The sequence below is a fragment of the Cebus imitator genome, unplaced genomic scaffold (genome assembly GCF_001604975.1).
Source record: "Cebus imitator isolate Cc_AM_T3 unplaced genomic scaffold, Cebus_imitator-1.0 Scaffold78, whole genome shotgun sequence".
NCBI classification, from domain to species: domain Eukaryota; kingdom Metazoa; phylum Chordata; class Mammalia; order Primates; family Cebidae; genus Cebus; species Cebus imitator.
Window position 1 is genome coordinate 2,193,783 of NW_016107393.1, and position 20,287 is coordinate 2,214,069.

Below are 20,287 nucleotides of genomic sequence, written 5' to 3' on the forward strand. Positions count from 1 at the left end.
CCAAGCATGCCACAAAGTAATATATACTCTAAGAGATATATTTGTAAATCTATGTCATTTTTTTCTCAATAATACTAAGAGAAAGAAGGCAACTCAAGGATCCTATTAATCCTTTAGAATTTCTACTTAAATCTCACATTCATTATAACAATACCTTTCATTTCCATCTCAATCTCCTGTTCAATCCTCTCATGCAAAATTGATTCAGGAGCTAAAACAGAAAAACATATGAAGATATTTTAGTGATTAATTGCATGTGCCTTCTGTATCAATTCATGACTTATATGATTAAAATTTTCTTTTACTATAATAACAGAAAAATGCATTCCCCAAATTTACCAAAAAGTCCATGCCAAACAAACTAATGAGCTGATAAAACACATGACAATGTTGACAGAAAGATTTAAAACATTTTATTTTAGGTTCTTCATGAAATTTCCACTTTTAGTTCTAGAATTCCCCATGCCTTTGCATGCATTCAGAAAGCAATCTACAAACCAAAGGAATATTATTTTCTAAAAAATGTCCTATTGACTAAACACTTTATAAGAGATGAAATCACATTTAGAAAGAACATGCATTTTCTAAATTGTTACTTTAGTAGAGGGCAATTCTCAGTTTTTCCTGCTAGTAAATACTCCTTTGATTTGAACCACCTTTCAAACTTTAAACTACACAAAGTCGAGTTACATATTAAGGAGCAAAATAAAGATTTCCCAACTCAAAACTGTTTTTATTACACATGGAATAGACATAGCTTTTAGACACAATCATCTCTGGGGCAGCTTCTTGGGAAAGGCTGGACTTGTATCACTCTCCGTCTTCAGTCCACGTGGTATCCTGTCAGTAGACTTGATTCCCTTGTTTTCAGTTTCTTACGTTTTTTTAGCATGAAGTTAATGACAAACTGGATGTTTTCTTTGACGATTCTCTTTTTACTTCACGGGTTGTTTTAATTTGTGACTCTTTGAGTGTTTTAATACTTTTAGTGTCTGAACCCAGAGTAACTTTTGTAAGTGCTCTGGCTTGAGATTCTTTTGCTAGGTAAGAATAAAGTTAGGGAAAGGCATAAATTAGCTGTGTTTGTAAGAATAAAACACATGCTGAATGTAGAGAAGATGGAATGTCATTAGGATGAGAAGGAAAGGCAGCATGTTAGTCATCAAACTAATATACAATATTTCTATGTTTATTATGCACATAAGAATTGTATTCAAACAGACTTCCAGGGGTTCGACATCCCTACTTAATCTCGGTGGATAACTCTGTAGCCTATATGAATCTATTAGGCCAAAATTAAAAAGAAATGTATGAAGACTGGCCTTATGTCAAATAATTAGACAACTGTGCCTCATCTTTCACTCTTCAAGAATCTAAAAATGTCTTATCTTTCAACTTTCTTAGGTACAAGTAAAGCAGTTGGATGTTCAAAAAAATTCTTTTGCTTCAAGAACACTTTATCCATTGGAACTGAATGAACTGGAGATCCTGGGGCAAAAGAGCTGAGCTCAAATCCATTCTGGGAACATGACAGTCAAACACTGTACTAAAGCACTAGACTCTTTAGAAAGTGAGTTAAGGGATCTACATTTCACCCACCTTCAAAACACAGCCAACTCCCAATTACATTACTGAAAATATTGTCATGGCTTCACCTACAGGACTTGTAGACAACACCTCCAAATAAATAATCACTCTGTGTGATTACTATGCTAGCCAGCAGCTCCAGTGAAATTGAGGGTCAACTCTCTGGCTGGTGAAATTTTCTATCTAATGTATATAACTAAACCTCAGTTCTTGAGATATTGCCTTTGTAGGCTATGGCGACAGAATGAGAGATAGCTATAGAACAAAATCTCTTTAAGAAAGAATGAGGCCTCTTTATGGTGAGTGGGTGTTGCAGACACATTATATGAATCAATGAACCATATTCTTCTCTGTACTGGGTAGGAAGAAAGGCAACCATTTCAAAATTCTGTGCAGAGATGGCTGTGCCCCTACGCAGCACTGCACTGCCCTCTATTCATCCCTAACACCACTACAGCCAGGATTAGGGAGGAACTTGAGGCCAGAGCTTTCTACAGACCCCTGGAGATGCCTGAACTTCTTCCTTCCATGAGACTCAGTGAAGCTGTTTTGCCTACAGGCACAAAACACAGGCTTCTAGAACCTGAAAAATAATTTTCTAATTTCCTTAATATCCAAGAGGAAAGTCCATGGATAAGAGGAAGAAGTCATCACACTTGCCCAGACAAGTTTATTCCTGCTCTTCCAGACACAATGGAGAATCAAGCCCACTAACGACAAAAATTATGATCTTGCCATGAGAAAATTCTACAATTCTAGGAGGATTTAAAGCATGTAAAAGAAGCATCATTTATGGAAAAATATCTGGGACTTCCAGTTTTGGTCCAGAGAGAGCCTTGTTATTTTTAGTGCCGAATTTTCTTTCTTTTTTTTTTTTTTTTTGGAGACTGAGTCTAGCTCTGTTGCCCAGGCTGGAGTGCAGTGATGCTATCTCGGGTCAGTGCAACCTCTGCCTCCTGGGTTCAAGCGATTCTTCTGCCTCAGCCTCCTGAGTAGCTGGGATTACAGGCATGTACCAACAGGCCTGGCTAATGTTTGTATTTTTAGTAGAGATGGGGTTCCACCATATTAGCCAGGCTGGTCTTGAATGCCTGACCTCAAGGCTGTCTCAACTTCCCAAAGTGCTGGGATTACAGGCGTGAGCCCCAATTTTCTATTTTCATGGCCTCTTTGTAAACAACTAGAACCTCCAGATGTGAAAATAAAGAGGAGACAAGAATTGTTGAACCTCTTACTATTAAAACAATGAAACTGAAAGTTACCACAGTGTCTGGCACAATAATAAATACCCAATAAGTATTTCTCAGACTACAATATTTTAACTTTGCTACACTTTCTTGGTGGCGCATTGGTAAATATTAGAAAATATAGCACATAGGAAATAAACCTTTGCTTCCTAACCTCCTTTTGAAAGTTAAACTTTCTGAATCCAGACAGGTAAGTTAAATTTTCAGGATAATCTTGGCCAATGATTTGGCTGACTTTCAGAAGTCATTTATTAATAAGGTGCTAGTTTAGAGATATTCTAATTAATATATTCATTGATTCAATTTGCTTGGCAGAAAAGCTGCATAAAGCGATGAGGATGAAATGAAGCAAGTCATAGCTAAAAATCAATTAACCACCTTCTACACTTAGTACTGCTGACGTTGTCCTCTCTCCACAGTCATTGTGTACAATGCAGCTGTATAGTCCTTGGTCTACCAGCTGAACATTACATATGGTAAGAAACTGAATATTTCCATTTTGTGATTGCTTCAGTCTCTCGGATTCCTCTATGTTTGCACCTTCATGAGTCCAGGTTACATCGATGAAAGAATCATCTTTTAAAACACAGAGGAATTGAGCCGTGTCACCGCACTTTACAGTGACGTCCTGAAGATGCAGGAGAATCTTGGGTGCCTCACCCACGGACTCTTCAGCACATTCATCAGTGCTTTCTGCAGTTTGTGAAAGGGACACAGTATGGCGCATCTGTACATCTTGAATGGACGCAGCTGTGTGGGTGGAACTTTGAGATACACTTTCAAAAACCTGCACTTCATATTCATATGATGATCCTTGAAATGACTTAATTTCCTTTTGAGATATTTTGCTCTCCTCCTTTGTGAAAGAGGAATCTGCCACTGCCTGGGACTTGGTGGACTCTCTTACATCTTTCCCAGAACTTTGCCTATCTAGGACTTGCACTGTATAATCAAGTGACAAGAAAAAGAAAAGAATATTAAGATCTAAGTTTTGTCACTTGCCCATGTTAGTAACACAAAATGGCATGAAAGATGAAGATGAAAGACATAATTGTCACTTGGAAGCAGCATGCCAAATGCAGTATGCTGTAGGATGTCAAGATCACACAAAAGAAAATTCATTCCCAGTGATCCAGTGATGAGTGGTTGACGAAGGCTCATGCGGATGCTATACAATATCTGGTTCCTTCTTTCTGTTGTCATTTGAGTTATTCAAAGTGACCCAGTCTCTCTTTCTATCTCTCTTTCTCTAGCTGACAATATTTGGGGCAGCATTTACTCTCCCTCTACCATATGCTTTATAAGTAATAATCAGCAAATAGATCATTTAATGATGCAATAATACAACATTGCTTAGAAGAGCAAAAAAGCCAAGCAAAGATAGTGCCTAATAAAATAATTACTGGTTTTCCAGTGCACAGAAAACATACTTCAATGAAATTCAAAGTATATATGTTAACCCATAATGACCTGGGGAGAGTTACTGTATGTTATTTTATTAGTAAGTTATGGACTAACCACAGTATGCAATAAAACAAACATCAGAGACTCTCATTAGTAACAGTGGAACTGAGAAGTATACAGCAAATCAAAGTTGTTGAAGCGAGATGGGCTTTACCTTTTGGAGTCACTGTGAGTGTAGCTGCACAAGTGGCTTCCCCAGCACTATTGGCTGCTTTGCAAGAGTACTGCCCAGCATGCTCTGAGTAAGCATCAACTATAAGCATTAAAGCCATGCCTGTGGACTCCTCAAAATGGAAAACTATATCTTTTGATGGTAGAATTAACTGCTGGTTATGAAACCATTGGATTTCTGGCTTGGGAATGCCAGAAACCCTCGCATGAAATCTGACTGTCTCCCCGCTGTGCACCCTGAGGCTTGACAGAGGCTGGATGAAGATGGGCTTTTGGCCAAGGGACTCCTTCTTAAATGAAACTGATAAAGAGACATGCCATTGGGAGTTTGATGTATTTTCTTCAAATTTGCTAAATCCTGAAAAGAAGCATACCAATTTTTAATGTCTTACCTTGCATTGAAACCAGAACTCATTTGGAGTTGTCTACAGATTTGTCACAAATTTCAATAATGGGCTAGAATTCAGTCCAATCCTAATGCCTTGTCATTGTATGTCACTATTGATTCGAAGTCACACAAGTTTACCTCCATTTCTGAGAGAAGCAAGCTGAGACATGAATGGGCTAAGGAGCTTCACTACATTGTTCATGAAGGCAATAGTGGATACCCAGCAGGATTTGGGTATTCTTTTCTTTCTTCTTCTGGTTGTAAAGTCAGCTTTTCTATTTTATAAACCACTTTAAATTCATTATTTAAAAAACATCTAGTTACGGTTAATGTGCAAAATTAAGAAAAAAAGGAAGTTTCTCTGAATTCTTATGTATTTGTGTGTACTTAATATTACATAGACTATATTTGCTCAGGAAAAATAGTCCCACTATATAAAAATGCCATCCTTGTTTGAATCAAAGTGCCCCATTACTGAGGAAGTGTTTCTGATCACAGTTTAAGAGCCCTAATTAACATAAATGTTAAACCATAGGACTGGAGTCCTCAACACTAAGACATCTTGAAAGGATGGTGAATATAACTCACTGGTGTACAGACCTGAAACTGTCTAGCTTTTGTGAAGTCAAAATTGTGTCAGCATGATGACAGGATTATAATACTCTTAGATGTTTTTAAAATGTAATTTTTATCTTAGCGAAATGAGAAAACAAATCTACCTATTTCTTCAGCATGTTTCACCCCCTTCTGATTCATGCTGATCAGGAAGCATGACAGCAGGTGACAGCAGCAATATATTACGAATTGTTACAGAGAAAAAGCAGGGCCAAATAAAACATGAGGGTTTATGATTCACAATGAAAAGTGGTAAAGGAGAAGCGAGAACATGGCATATAACATGGAAATAATTAGTTGAATTAGAAGAGAATGGTAGGAACAACAGTGATTTACATGAACTCTTGAGTAATTGTTACGGACATTGTAAGATTCGATCTATATTTAAATGGGGTTCTGAAAGTTGTTTTACTCTACCTTCCAGGCTCAGGCTGGCTGTGCTTGACACTTGGCCTACAGCATTACTAGCAACAAAAGTGTACGTTCCTTCATCTTCTGGAAAAGCTTCGGCAATTTCCAGTTGGTAGGTGTCTTCAAATTGAGTCATTCTAAAGAACCGAGATGGCTTGATTTTCTTGTCTTTGCTGTACCAAGACACTTTAAGATCTGTAACACAAAAGAAGAGAGATACTTTGACCACAAAAACGAGTGGATTTTTAAAATATTACCTGCAAACACAATGTTAATAATACTAGTGACTATATTTCATATTTGACCTAATAACATCATTCTTTTATCTGGGTATGCCATATCCACTATTCATCTTCAAGAAGGAAACATGATTCTAGAAAAATATAGCTTGTTCTATGGTTGAACTGGTTGTAATGTTAAAATGATAGAATTTCAGTAACATTCTTAGACATTTGCATGTCATGCAGTGGAAGCAGGGATTTTGACATATTCAGTGACTTTGAGAAAAAGATAGTCCTGAGAACAGTCATCATGAAGGGTTTGATCTGGGCTTGTAGTTGCCTTCTGGGACAGACAGTGAGAAAAATCTCCACTTTTGGTTTGCAGAAAGATCGATCACAAAGAGAGCTGAGAAGATCAAAATATGAAAAGTCTAAAATAGTTGCCTTTGAAGGCTGAAGGAAAAAAAATCTCTATTTTTGTTCCTAATGAGCAAAAGGTTTCAGCACAGCAGTATATATGGCACAAATAATTGTACAGAAAATAATCTTTTAAATAAAGAGGGAGATTTATGGTATTTAAGCATCTTAGATACATTTAACACTTTTCAGAGTGGCAGTTATAATACATTATAATAAAGCTAGCTATTTATGTATAAGGATTGGAACCATCCTAAAATAATAGAAAATAAAAACTCAAATCACAGACAAAGACCACGTTATTATGTCGTAATAATTGCAAGTGATATGCACTCTAATTTTAGTTAATTGTTTGAATAGCCAAAATCAAAGCCACCTTGTTTATAGAGCACAGTCACTATACTACTTCATTGTCTAAATATCATCCAAGACGATCTTCTAACAGTTCAATTACCTAGCATTTGTCTGCATTTTAATGCCAATATTGGTCTATAAAAGTTACTCTCCTTCCCATGATGGTAGTTGTTTATAAATGCACGTTCTCCTCTTAGAGTAACAAATCTGTTCAGTTCCTTACATAGTAAGGTAAAGTAGAAAATGAAATCCTGACACTACAACTTGTCAGCTGTGTGACCTTGGACATGTCATTTGAGCTTTCTGGATCAGTCTTTTCATTTGTAAAATGGTGTGCATAATAATTTATGGGTTATTTATTGCATATAATTGCTGTGAGAATTAAATGATATAATACACATGAAAGGGCTTTATAAGCCACTGGCACAAGCCAGTTATTATAGCAAGAATATCTAACATCACAGACAGAAGCAATGTTGTCTTCAATAACACACCAGAAGACAGGGCCATGTGATATAACAGGGAACACCATCACTATTTAGTTTATGTGAAGGGGTGCGTGTGTGTGTGTGTGTGTGTGTGTGTGCACACGCGCGTGGTGTGATAATTAATGGCAGGGGAAGAATGAATAGTTTGGTACATCCTCTTACAAGGTTCTCTACTTATTCCTGCTGACAGCTTCTTCCTTTGGTAAACTGAACGAGGCACCAGGATACACATGAACTACCACTGGTCATGAACCGCCCACAATAAATGAGTTAACATGTGAAGCCTTTCTTGGTAGTGGACTTGGTGCTTGTGACTGCGATGCCGCGATCAGTGTTGCTCATTGGCCTCTCGCGGCTTCTATGAGGCCACTCTTCTCCAATCTTACCTTCTGATTACTCCTCCAATACCTCACTTCTCTCCCTTGACTCCCCTGGCTGAAGGCTTCTTCCACACTCTCCAGGCCTATTGTAATAACCTCTCTCCAGTTCCTGACTGCCAGTCTAGCCTCCCACATCTGCCCATTCCTTCTTTCCCTACCACAATATTCTTTTTTTTTTTTTTTTGGAGAGGGAGTTTCGCTCTTGTTACCCATGCTGGAGTGCAATGGCGCGATCTCGGCTCACCGCAACCTCCGCCTCCTGGGTTCAGGCAATTCTCCTGCCTCAGCCTCCTGAGTAGCTGGGATTACAGGCACGTGCCACCATGCCCAGCTAATTTTTTGTATTTTTAGTAGAGACGGGGTTTCACCATGTTGACCAGGATGGTCTTGATCTCTTGACCTCGTGATCCACCCGCCTCGGCCTCCCAAAGTGCTGGGATTACAGGCGTGAGCCACCACCCCCGGCCACAATATTGTTTCTAAAAAGCGAACCTGATCACATTACCCAGGGGCTTAAAAATCCTTCAGTGGCTCCTCAGTGTAAACAAGATCAATTCCAAAATCTTCAGCATAGAATAACAAAAACTTTAGCCCGGCCTTTGCCGTATTTTCCAGCCTTCTCATCGCTCATGATATCACCTTCCAACAATACTTAAACCACTCAGTTCTAGCACATTAAGTGTCCTTTCAAGTTCTGATGACTTGGAGATGTTGTTTTCTCTTCCTAGGATGCCGCTGTGTTCAATGGCCCTACTTATTTTTCAGTGCTCAGTTTATACATCTTCCTGTGTCTCTCTCCTGGACAGAGAATGATGAATATGTGGGCCTGCTAATAGCACTTACAACCTTGGGATCTAGTTGTGTGCATGCATCTCCTCACCTACATGTTGAGCTCCTTAAAAGCAAGAGCAAGATCTGTGCAACCCAGCACCTAGGGTAATGTCTCAGTAGCAGGGAAACAGTAAATGGTAGAATAAAAATTTCCCAGATGCTTAAACGAATAATGAACAGTATAGTTTCTAGACTAATTATTCATCATTTTATTTGGCTCTCTGTCACTCTATAACTCTCCAAATGACACTGTGGGAATAAACATTAGCAAAAACCTAGCTTTTTTGTGTTAAGATTCTGCTTTCTCAGATTGTTCCTCTACCAGTAGGTGGCACTGGAGACCTTCAATAGGTAACATTTTCACTGTTAGCACCTGGTTGCTCAGGCCCACGTTTCATGTTTCAGAAAGTACTGCTTCCCCACAAAACATGGAAAAGGGGCCTCTGAAGACTCCCAATTTATTTCCAATTTGTGGAAAGCAGGGCTATGCTTACTTAAGGCAATACCTGACCAGAGGAAATTTGTGTAAATATTTTTAGTCCTAGTGATGTGACACTATGTGAGTTGATAAGTTTTTGAAATGGCATTTTATTTAGTGAATTTAATTTCTTTCATACAGAAAATAAATTTATAAGAGGGTGCTAAGACCACTATATGTGTACAAATATTACCACACATAGGAAGTTAATGATCTTCTGAGTTTACAAAGCCTATACAAACTTTTAAAGACATCGGTCATACAGAAAAGATAGTGAAGTTTTCTCTTTCTCTTTCTACCCCAACTGGTGTCTTATAGAGTGCTTCATGTATATTTCTGCAAGCAATACTATAATATGTTAATATGTTATAGATTTAAAAGCACAATACCAATATAGTTAAGACAAATATTACTAATTTGGATGATGTATATATGTATGTTTATATAAAAAATTCCTCTAAAATTAAATAAATTGATAAATTATTTAGTGTAGTTTTAGTGACTTTGCTTTTAAAATACATTTTTTAATTTGTTGTGTTAGTAGGATATTATCAAATCGGTCCTCATTTATTAATATTTAATATTTCTTGAACACTATGCCTCAAGTATATAGTCTATGATATTTGTCCATGCTGGTCACCCAATACTAAGTATTGATGTTTATATAATTCCTTTCTATGGCTATAATAAAATGAATGTATTGAGCCCCAGTTACTTGGCAGCCATGCCTATAGGTGCTTTACATACATTATATCTTTTAATTATGCTCATAAAATCAAATAGGTCCATTGGGTTTCTAGATCACCATCTCCATTCCTGAGGAGGAAATCATCAGGTCAGAAGACCAACTGAAGTACTAACGTGTTTAGAAAAATAAACCTTGACAAGGTAGAGACTGGATTATACACTAATGGGAGAAGCATAATAAACAAAAAAATAAAGCTTTGCAATTACTTTTGGGTCAGAGTGCTGGAAGGTGTCCAAGCTTTGAGAGTTTCCCTTTGGTTGGTGGTATACAAAAGCCAAGAAAATTAGACAGTGATTTTCATTTGGGATAAATGGATCATACATTCATTTGATTTATCTTGTCTCTATCTGAGGTCTGTCTATAATCATAATTGACTTGAAGTGGTTCTACATATCTTGTCTCATTCCACAAAGATCAGATTCCTGGGATGAGGGAACTGGCTGGTGGTACTTGAGAATCATGCCCCAATTAAAAATGGTCACAGGTAACTCTGATTGATTACTGTATGATGGGCACTATACTATATACTAACTTGGGTTACCTAATTTAATCTTGATAATAATCTTAAGTGTTTGATAATATTCATTTAACAATCATTAATTTGTCCAATCGACAACTATTTACTGAGTATCTACTATGTACCAGGTGATATTCTAGGGCAAGGATTCACTCTTGCTTTCATAGAGCTTACCTTCTGGCAGGTACTACTTTTCAGATGCCAAACTCTAGGTACTGAAACAGAATTCCTAGCCTTATAAAATATACTTTCTAGGATTGGATGCAATAGTTTACTTAATGTATTCATGAGAGAAAGAGAACCAGAGGAATGATATATTTGCCTAAAGTCACATATTGAAGGCAAGATTCAAATCCAGCATCTTTGACCATAAAGCCCCGACTTTTGACCACTATAGAGTATTGTTTTCCAAAGGATACCTTCCACACAAGCATTGTCTGTAGACTGAATAATGTCTTATATAAATGTATTATTCTTTTGAAATATATGTAGATGCCATTATAATTAATCTAATAATAATTTTAGTTTGTCATTGTATTTTATCAATTAAGAAATTTAAGTGCAGCTACAATCATAAAGGGAACATGACCTTTTTTAAGATTAGTGAAAAACATGTATCTAATTTTTTATTGTGATAAAGAACACATAACATAAACGCTTAACCATTTTTAAGGGCACAAAATAGTGAAAAACACTTATCTAATTCTTAATTTAATAATTGAAATAAGTTTTCTGCTAGATTTCCATTAACCTTCAAATTATGCATGAGAGACGTTTGTGATGGAGGAAAAGGTCAGAGAATGTTTTTCCCATATAATTCTTTGTTTTTAAACCTACCTGTTCCAGAAACCTGGCATTGAAAACGGGCTGGCTGCCCTTCAGAAGTGACAGTGTCCTGAAGTGGGGTGATGATAGCAGGAGGATAAACAGGCATTTCCTGATCGGGAGACACAACTTCTGGAACTAAAGAAAGAAACCACAAGATTTGTCATGATTAAGTCACCATGGAGACGTCACAGAAGGGAGCATGTAGGTTTATCTTAATTTATTTCACAGCAGAGTGCTTTCAAAGTTGGGTAGAAGTCTACTTTTATGAGCTCCAAATTGTATTTTTTAATGCACTGGGAAAGCACAAAAGCCTGCTTGTTAGGTTTTTAAGCTGGGAAGTAGCAAGGCATTCCCACCTTCCACTGAGAGTGAAGCTGATGTTGTGGCAACTCCATAGTCATTCTTGGCTTCACAGGTATAGACTGCCGCATCCTCTGGGAAGGCTTCAATTAGCAAAAGTGTGTACTCTTGCCCATCATGAAGAAATTTGCACTTGAAGCCAGTGGAAAGCAGCTGCTCTTCCTTGTACCAGGAAATTTTGGGCTGTGGTCTGCCGGATATCATAGCACAGAAGCGGGCAGGCTTGCCAGACTGTACAGTGACAGGCCGGAGCTCCTGCAGAACTTGGGGCGGTTCAGGAGCTAGGAGTAAATGTCGACAAATAGCCCATGAAAAAGTGTAAAAATACAGGAGAGCATGCAAAACTCTACATTGATTTGTTGCTGGGTAGTTATATATCCAGAGACAAAATTTTGGAATTTTTGTGGTATTTTTACTTGCCTCAGAATATTAGAACAATCTTTGTGCTAGGAATGAAGAAAGCATTTAGAATTTGTCCTCAAGCCAAGGGAATATCTTCAGAAAGATATTTTTGATATTTTGGGGGCATGCTGAGAATGCTGAGTTAACCTGATTATCCCAGTTTCTGGTTGGGGTGGGGGCTTAGCGATGGATACCTGAAAGAATTATAAAATAACTTCCATGTGCTACCTATTTTCAAAAGTAATCTGGTGAGGAGGCTCATCCCATTCAGGTTTGTTTGTTTTGCAAGTATTTGTGTTTATGTCATTGTCATTGTGTTATGTACCAGTGCCAGTAAAATGCAATCAGTAGGTGTTGAATGAATGACTGAATAAATACTATTTCAGATCTGGTTAAATACAATTAGGTAGACTTAGCAAAATTCAGCTTTCCTGTTTTGCTAACTAAAGCATATTCTTAGTGCTGTGATAAGTGAGAGGACCTGGCTTATGAAACCCAGACGTTGGAAGAAATGACTTCTGTGAGGCTAGTTTCTGATACTATCATAGAAAAGATTTTTACTTTTCTGTGCCTTGGCTTCTCCACTACTAATATAGAGACAGTAAGAACTGGATGCCGTGACTATTGGTCTTCTAGGAACCTAGGGAATGTTGGCGATATGGTTCATCTTTGCGAATCCTGAGATTACCCCTAGTGTTCCTGCATCTGCCTCAGGGGTATTTTATTTAGAGAGGTATGGCCTAGGATAAGGACAGGAAGGATGAGGAAAGAGATCCACTTTTCTCTTTCATCTAGGTTAGACTCTAAACAAGGTCAGCTTGAGATTCAGCCTTAAGATTTCTAATGAGGAAAGCAGAGGTTTCATAGCACTCCCCTGAGGACTGCTCAGAGGCTCCTCAGGAGTGCTTGGTAGCATGTGGAATTCCCCCTCCAAAATAGGAGTCCCTGTTCTTAAAGTTTGGGGTAGAGAGGATCTAGCTCCACATTGCCTGAGGCTCTCTAGGCCCTCCAGGGTCTCAAAGCAGACCTTTGAGTTCTCCCAGGCACTCCAAACCAGAAGTTGGAAACGCCCCTTTTCGCTTGGTAGTGCTGCTAGGACTTGAACAGTTCAGGTGGAGAGCAGAGAACTAAAACAGTTTAATGGCAAATCTAGAGGTTCATCTGGGGTGTATGATAATCGACACCCAGTGGGTGTTCAATAGTGTTGATCAACCAAGTGAGGATCTGGCCATCAGGTGCTTTCCGGAAATAGCTGCTCAGTAGGTCTTTTAACAGCTGCCCTTTCTTTTCCATAGGTATAATGTGAAAACAAATGTAGCTGCAACCACATGAATGCCATAGGTTCTTTAGACATTTCCTTCAAATTGCAAGAATTTAGTGACTTAAATGGGAGAATTATTTTGAAAGGATCCACAAAATGTGCTGAAATCTGTCCCTACATACCATTGACATAGAGAGTGACAGAACTCCTGTTCCTTCCTGCCACAAAGGTGTATTCTCCTGCATCGCTCTGTCTGGTCTCAGAGATAAACATTCGGTGGATTCTTCTCTCCACTACATATTTGTGTCTTTCTTGAACTTGAAAATTGATTTCAATGCCATCTTTATACCAGTGGGCATCAACATCATCTTCATTGACCTCAAACTCAACAACAGCACGCTGTTTCTCAATGACCTGTTGATGAAACAGCATAAAAAGTCAATCCATTTCTAAAACTGTTCAAATGAATCGTATGTGAAATCAACATATTATGATCTAATAAGTTGGCTGATTATAGCACTTTCCAATTTTTCCTGCCTAGTATTGGACAAATGGTACATAAACTTTTTTTGTAGAGAACTGTGTTTATACCTGCACTGGGGAAAGAAACTGCCCCAAAGAGACAATTATTTCATCCTTAAATGTTTGATTATTAATTACTAATAACAGATATAATGATGCTTTACATTTGGGGGCTTTTTATTACCTAAAAAGTAATTACAAAATTTGATTTCATTTGCTAGGAACAATAATTTTGTGGACTAGGTAGGAATTATTAAGAGTGAGAACGCTGAGGTTCAGAATTGGAAAATTAATGATTGAAGACATCTCCAGGTTACCTGAGTCCTCATTGAAGGTTTCTTCATTAAGGTCTACAGTCTCTAAAGCCTGTTTTTTATTTTTAGTTTTTTTGGGGGGATGAGCAATATGATGAAGCTGAACGCAACTGGTATTTCCCTAGACCTGTTTCCTCCATTATATCATTTGGGGTGACTGACACTTATGAGGACAAGCTCTGTAAATGCAGCCGACCGCAAAAGTGCCCAGCATCCTTGTCAGAAGCCCCCAGCATGGCTTGGACAGAGCTTCCTATAGACTTCGTAGAAAGTAGTTCTAGCCACTAAGGACTTCCACACTTGCCTCTCCACAGAGAGAAACCTGAGAAAATGTCACCTTGTTCTTAATTTCCTTAATTCTAATTGATGTGTGAACCTCACGATTTACATTTTAATTCTTTTCTTGTTGGTGCTGCTTGGCAAGCAGCCATTTATTAGATGGTGAAGTTTCTACAGCTGCTTTAATTAAAGTATTTAGACAGCTGCTAGGGACACACTTGTTCCCTAAGTGAGTGGAAACCGTGGCTAAATTGAGGTCAGTGTAAGAGAGTCTAAGCCAAGTAAGAATGAGCTGATTTAATTCTTTAAAGGACTGTGGTTAGAAAATGTAAAGAGGAAACATTAAAATATAAAATGATAGATTATGGACTATTGATTTTTCAAAAAATTTAGTATGTAGACAATACCTGAACCTCCTTTTTAATGCTTCGGATGCGAACATCTCTGCCTTCTACAAAGAGATTTGCAGTTGACATGTTGCCTCCTGCCACCACTGTGTACTTCCCAGCATCAGACATCCGGGTGGATGGGATCAGAAGGCGGTGGACATATTTCTCCTTCTGAATCTTTAGTCTATGGATGCAATGGAAATTGGACTTTACCATATGGTGATTCAAAGGAAACTGGGAATTACTGGAATGTCGCAAGACAAAACAACCGACCTGTCTGTGATCTGCAATTCCTGGTCATCTTTCATCCACTGTACAGTGATGTCAGGTTCAGAAACCTCACATTCAAACATGGCTCGCTTCTTCTCCAGAACCTTAATGTCCTTAATGTGTTTCCTAAATTCTATATGACGAGCTGGAAAATAGCGTGTAGAAAAATTAACATTTTTTCACAGCTTTATTGAGATATAGTTCACATACTATACAATCCACCCACTTAAAGTATACAATTCAGTGTGTTTCCATGTATTCATCATTGCGCAGCCATCACCATAATTTTAGAACATTCTGGACATTTCACATAAATGGAATCATACAATATGTGGTCTATGTATGGTCTCTGGCTTCTTTCACTTAGAATAAAGTTTGCAAGGTTCATCCACGTTGTAGCATATAGTAGTGCTTCCTTTTTACTGCTGAATGATATCCCATTGTATGGCTATTCCACATTTTATTTATCCATTCGTTAACTGATACACTAACATTTTATAAAGCATGTCTGACATTTTTTAATGGATCTAATATTTATGAAACCATACCTTCCACATAAAGTGTGGCTGTTGATGTAGCTTTTCCAGCCACAAAGGTGTAGTCAGCAGCATCCCCAAAGTGAACATTTCTGATGTTCAGTGAGTGTGTGAGCTTTTTCGTTCTCATTTGGCACCTGTCAGTTGATTTGATTTCCACACCATTCTTTAACCATTTGTAAGAGATGCCTTCATAGTTCACTGTTACCTCAAAAGTAATGGTGTCTTTTTCCTCAGCGTTGATGTCTTTCAGCATGGAAGTAATCATGATTGCTGCAAAGGAGAAAAGAAAAAACATCCAAGGAGATTTTATGTAAATATGATGTGGGTTATAACAGGTGCAGAATGAAAACTGGGAATGTTTTTAGTATATCTGTTGAGGTGATTACAGTTTAGAGATATAAGCTTTGATACTTTCCTTGTACTATACAGGAGAATGCCAACTCACAAAGGAACAGCAAGATCAGCAAGATCAAGTGATAGCCGCTGAGGCATCTTTCCAGGTAGCCTTTCAATGCTACTCTAACTGGAACATTTTATCCAGGTGGAGATACTAGTGCTTTACTCAGTGTGAACACATACTAGATGTTTCAGTTAACAATTTTATTTTTTATTCTTTGAGAAAGGATCTCACTTTTTCACCCAGGCTGGAGTGCAGTGCTGTGATCGTGGCTCACTGTAGCCTTGACCTTCGGTGCCCGAGTGATCCTTTCACCTCAGCCTCCTGAGTATCTGGGATTACAAGTTTGTGCCACTATGCCCTTCTGGGCCCAAGTGATCCTCCCACCTCAGCCTCCTGAGTAGCTGAGACTACAAGTGTGTGCCACTATGTCCAGCTAATTTTTTCCCCCTTTTGTTTTGGTAGAGGCAGGATCTCACTGTATTTTCCAGCCTGGTCTCAAATTCCTGATCTCAAGTGATTCTCCTGCCTTGGTCTCCCAAAGTGCTAGGATTATAGGCATGAGCCACACTGCCCACCCCATCAAAGATTTTTGAGTGGATTAAAAGCAAGGAAAGTGTAAGGATGTAGAATATTAATGAATCTACTGAATATTTCATATATATGTAATATATATATATATTAACTTACGGGTGACTGTCAGAGTTGCGCTGACTTGGTCATTGCCACAGACAAATGTGTATTCTGCTGAGTCCTCTGTGCTGGTGTTCATGATGATCAGCTGGTGGAGTTTTCCCTGCACAACTATCTTGAACTTTTCACTCATCTCAATTTCTACACCATTCTTCAGCCACATGGAAGGGACATTGAAGTGGGATACCTCGCACTCAAAAGAGGCAGTTTTGGTCTCAGGCACCTCGATATTTTTCATGGTTTTTGTAATATGTAATGCTTGGTAAAATCAGAGAGCACTTCAGTTAATGCAACTTATTAAAAGAATGAAGGAAACCAAACAAATAAATAGATGGGGTTCATCAAGGAAAGGGCTGTAGGGGCTGCCGGATACTTACTCTCCACAAACAGTTTTGCTTTGCATTCCAATTGCCCCACCACAGCCGTGTATTCCCCAGCATCCGAGGGGGAGATGTTCTGCAGCATCAGCTTGTGGACCTTCCTTTCTGAGACCAGTCTGTGTTTGTCACTTGGCTTAATTTCCACATTCTTATGGAACCATTTCACTGGAACAGTGTCATGAGAAACACTAACTTCAAAGGCAACAGTGGCATTTTCCAAGGCTGTCACATCCTTTGGCTTTTTAATGATCTTGACAGCTAAAAGGAAAGTTGGAGCAATTCAGTGATAGGGTTACTTAATGGTAACCATGGACTATTTGTAAAGTTGTTTCTAAGTCAACTTACTCTCCACGTGCAGTCTGGCACTGGCTCCTAGCCTTCCAAGCTTGAAGCCATAAACAGACTCATCCACGATGGCACAGTTTTTAATCCTCAGAGAGTAAGTTGTTCCTTTGATAGAGATAGCATACTTGTCATTGGATTCCAGCACAACTCCATTTTTGATCCACTGGACACCTTTGACATTAGGGTGTGTAAGCTCGACAGTGAAAACAGCATCCTGTGTTTCTGTCACTGTGAGGTTCTTCAGAGTCTTCTTAATTTTGACAGCTAAAGACAAATTTATGATTGGTTTAGAAAACATAGATGGCATCATCAAGGAAAAGAAGTTCTGAACAAGATCATTGCCTAGTCACCTTGCAAAAGAATAGCTACCAAACACTTTGCAGTTATACAGCACCTCTGTTTTAAAAGACACCTGAGATTATATTTAGGGAAACCTGGGATCCAACTGGACATGTACATAATGAAGTGATTTTTCTCTGCTTTAGTATGAAGTTTGCATAGCTATATATTAGTAGCATAATAGACTGATTAGAGAAGGATAAAAGATGCATGGAGAATCAGTGTCTGATTTAGCTGTTTCAGAGAGCTTTAACTGAAGAAATGGCTTTTTTTGCATAAACACATTTGATAAGCAATTTTGTACATCATGGTATGTGTCTCAGGAAGGTTTAGGGGATCTATAATGACTTTACGAAATGAAGATTTATGGTATCCAAAATGGCCATATCCTATGTCTTTTAAAATGATAAGGATCAAGAATGTAATATAATTTGAAAAGGACAAATCCTATGTTACTTACCTTCAACTTTGAGTTTGGCAGATGTTTTGGAGGTGGCCACCTTGTAGGTGTATTCTCCAATGTCATCTAATTTGGTGGCAGCAATGATAAGTCTCCTTTTGTGGCCATCAGACTCACTTCTGATGTTGTTAGTCAGTGGCAGGTGTTTGCCATCCCTCAACCATTCGCCTTCAGAATCTGGGTTGGCAACTTCACATTCAAACACAGCTTCCTGGGATTCAGCTACAGTCTGATCTGTGAGTGGCTTGGAGATGGCCCCACCTTTGGAATAAGAGAAGTACTGTTTGAGTCCTTTAAAAATATTCACACAATAAGAAAGTCTTTGCACAAGTAAATATAACATATCAAATTTAAAAACATGATTCTGAAATCATGAAATGTCAATAAGATTGTTTTCATCCATATTGAGGTGATACCAAAGAAATCCCTTATTCTAAGTATGCATGACTGATAATTAGGAGAAATACTGGAATCAGAAAAGTTTTGCAAAGAAAAAGCAACTGTTGTATTAATATGAAATTCTTGAAACAGTATACCACCGGGATAGCCTCTAACTCAATTCCTTCTTCTTGAAAAGCCATTTACTTGGTCTTTTAATGATTATTTCCTGGGAATCTGATATTTCAACTACATAAAAGTTTGCTAAACAAAATGTCCAAGTCATCAATGGTTCTACTAGATTTTTGGATTTCTGTATAGAAAAATCACTGTGTTGGCAAATGTCACCCATTCTATGAAGTTTCGCCCCACTGCCTCCCACTTTTATCATCCACTAACAGAAATAATTACTGTTTTAACAAGCTAGTTGCTTATGTAGCTGTCCTTTTTAAATTATGAATTTCTCAAGAAAAAAATCAATCATTTCTTATTGAGTTTTGTGTCCTGAGTTCCTAGAAGTGTCTGACCTATGGTAGGTACTTTAAAAACGTTTGGTGAAATTACAGTGGGGTTCATAGTTTGCTCCTGTTTCCACATATTTAAAAACATGTAATTTATATTAAATGTATAAAAACGCTGAATCTGAAATTTTGTTTTACAAGTCTTTTCATGGTTCGATCTCTGAGGAAATCTTATAATGTGAGTAAATATAAACCATGAAACTTTCATACCAAATAAGACAAGTCATTACCATATGACTTGCTTCAATATGAGATGTTACGGACAACATGATCTGAATGTAACATCTCAACTCCCCAATATTTAAAATTGTAATGAACCAAACAAATTAATGATATCTTCTAGTTTTCTGTTGACAATTGATTTATATTTTTTATTCTTCATTATAAAGCTAAAAAGTTCTGCTGAATGAGCCTGCTCCCATTTCTATGTCATATCATAAATTACATTAAGCTGTATTTAAAAAATATTCATTGAGTTCATGAAAAAGTAGGAAGAAAATAAAAGGAACAAAGGCTAAAGAAGCAAGAGTGGTTAAAAAAGGATATAATTCTTTAGAGTAAGAAAGTTTAAGTAAAGCTTAATTTAGCAAACATCAATTGGTTATCTGTCATGTGCAATATATTGGAATATACAAATAAAATTCCAGATTCCAGGAGTTTGTACACTGGTGTGGAAAGAGGAAGTGGGGAATAAGACAAGTGCATAATACAAACTATGAAAAAGGCACATACAAAGTGATCCTGGGGGTTGGAGGAGAAAGAGATCATATACAAATGGAGAGATTAAGGAAGGCTTCATGGAGAAGGTAATGCTTGAGGTAGGCCTAGAAGAACATTTGTAATTTAGGCTGGTGGGAATGGTGTTGTGAGTACTATTGGCTTTGGGAGTAGCATAAGCAGAGGCATGGAAGTGGGAAACTGAAAGGAGTTTGGGGGGAGAAAGAATAATGATTTCTTAAGATAACAATCATTCCTCATAAGAATTTAGGTTAAAAAATATGCCAACCTGCCACAGTAAGTTTTCCAGATGTCATATTTTCTCCTGCATAAAATGTATATTTTCCTTCATCATCTTTCATCATATTTAGAACTGTCAATTTATATATTTTTCCATGTGCTTCAATTTTATATTTAGGACTGGGTTTGATTTCCTTGTCCTTAAAATTCCACAAGACATCGATTCCAGAGTGGGACAGCTCAACCTCAAACACCACATTTTGAGTTTCTGTACAAGTAAGGTCACGAAGACCTCTGATAATTTTAATTTCTGGGAAAAAATAAAATAATTTTGGT

At 37.8% G+C, this 20,287-nt stretch overlaps 1 protein-coding gene across 1 annotated transcript in view; it reads right to left on the reverse strand.

The window, feature by feature from the left end:
* Positions 1-20,287, reverse strand: part of TTN (titin) — a 271,326-nt gene that overhangs the window by 216,412 nt on the left and 34,627 nt on the right. Inside the window, 13 exon segments of the mRNA XM_037740043.1 lie at positions 155-211; positions 5,890-6,078; positions 11,155-11,280; positions 11,502-11,786; positions 13,351-13,582; positions 14,691-14,856; positions 14,946-15,087; positions 15,491-15,751; positions 16,569-16,829; positions 16,949-17,209; positions 17,297-17,560; positions 18,096-18,356; positions 20,001-20,261. Of these exon segments, the coding sequence (XP_037595971.1) occupies positions 155-211; positions 5,890-6,078; positions 11,155-11,280; positions 11,502-11,786; positions 13,351-13,582; positions 14,691-14,856; positions 14,946-15,087; positions 15,491-15,751; positions 16,569-16,829; positions 16,949-17,209; positions 17,297-17,560; positions 18,096-18,356; positions 20,001-20,261 (2,766 nt within the window).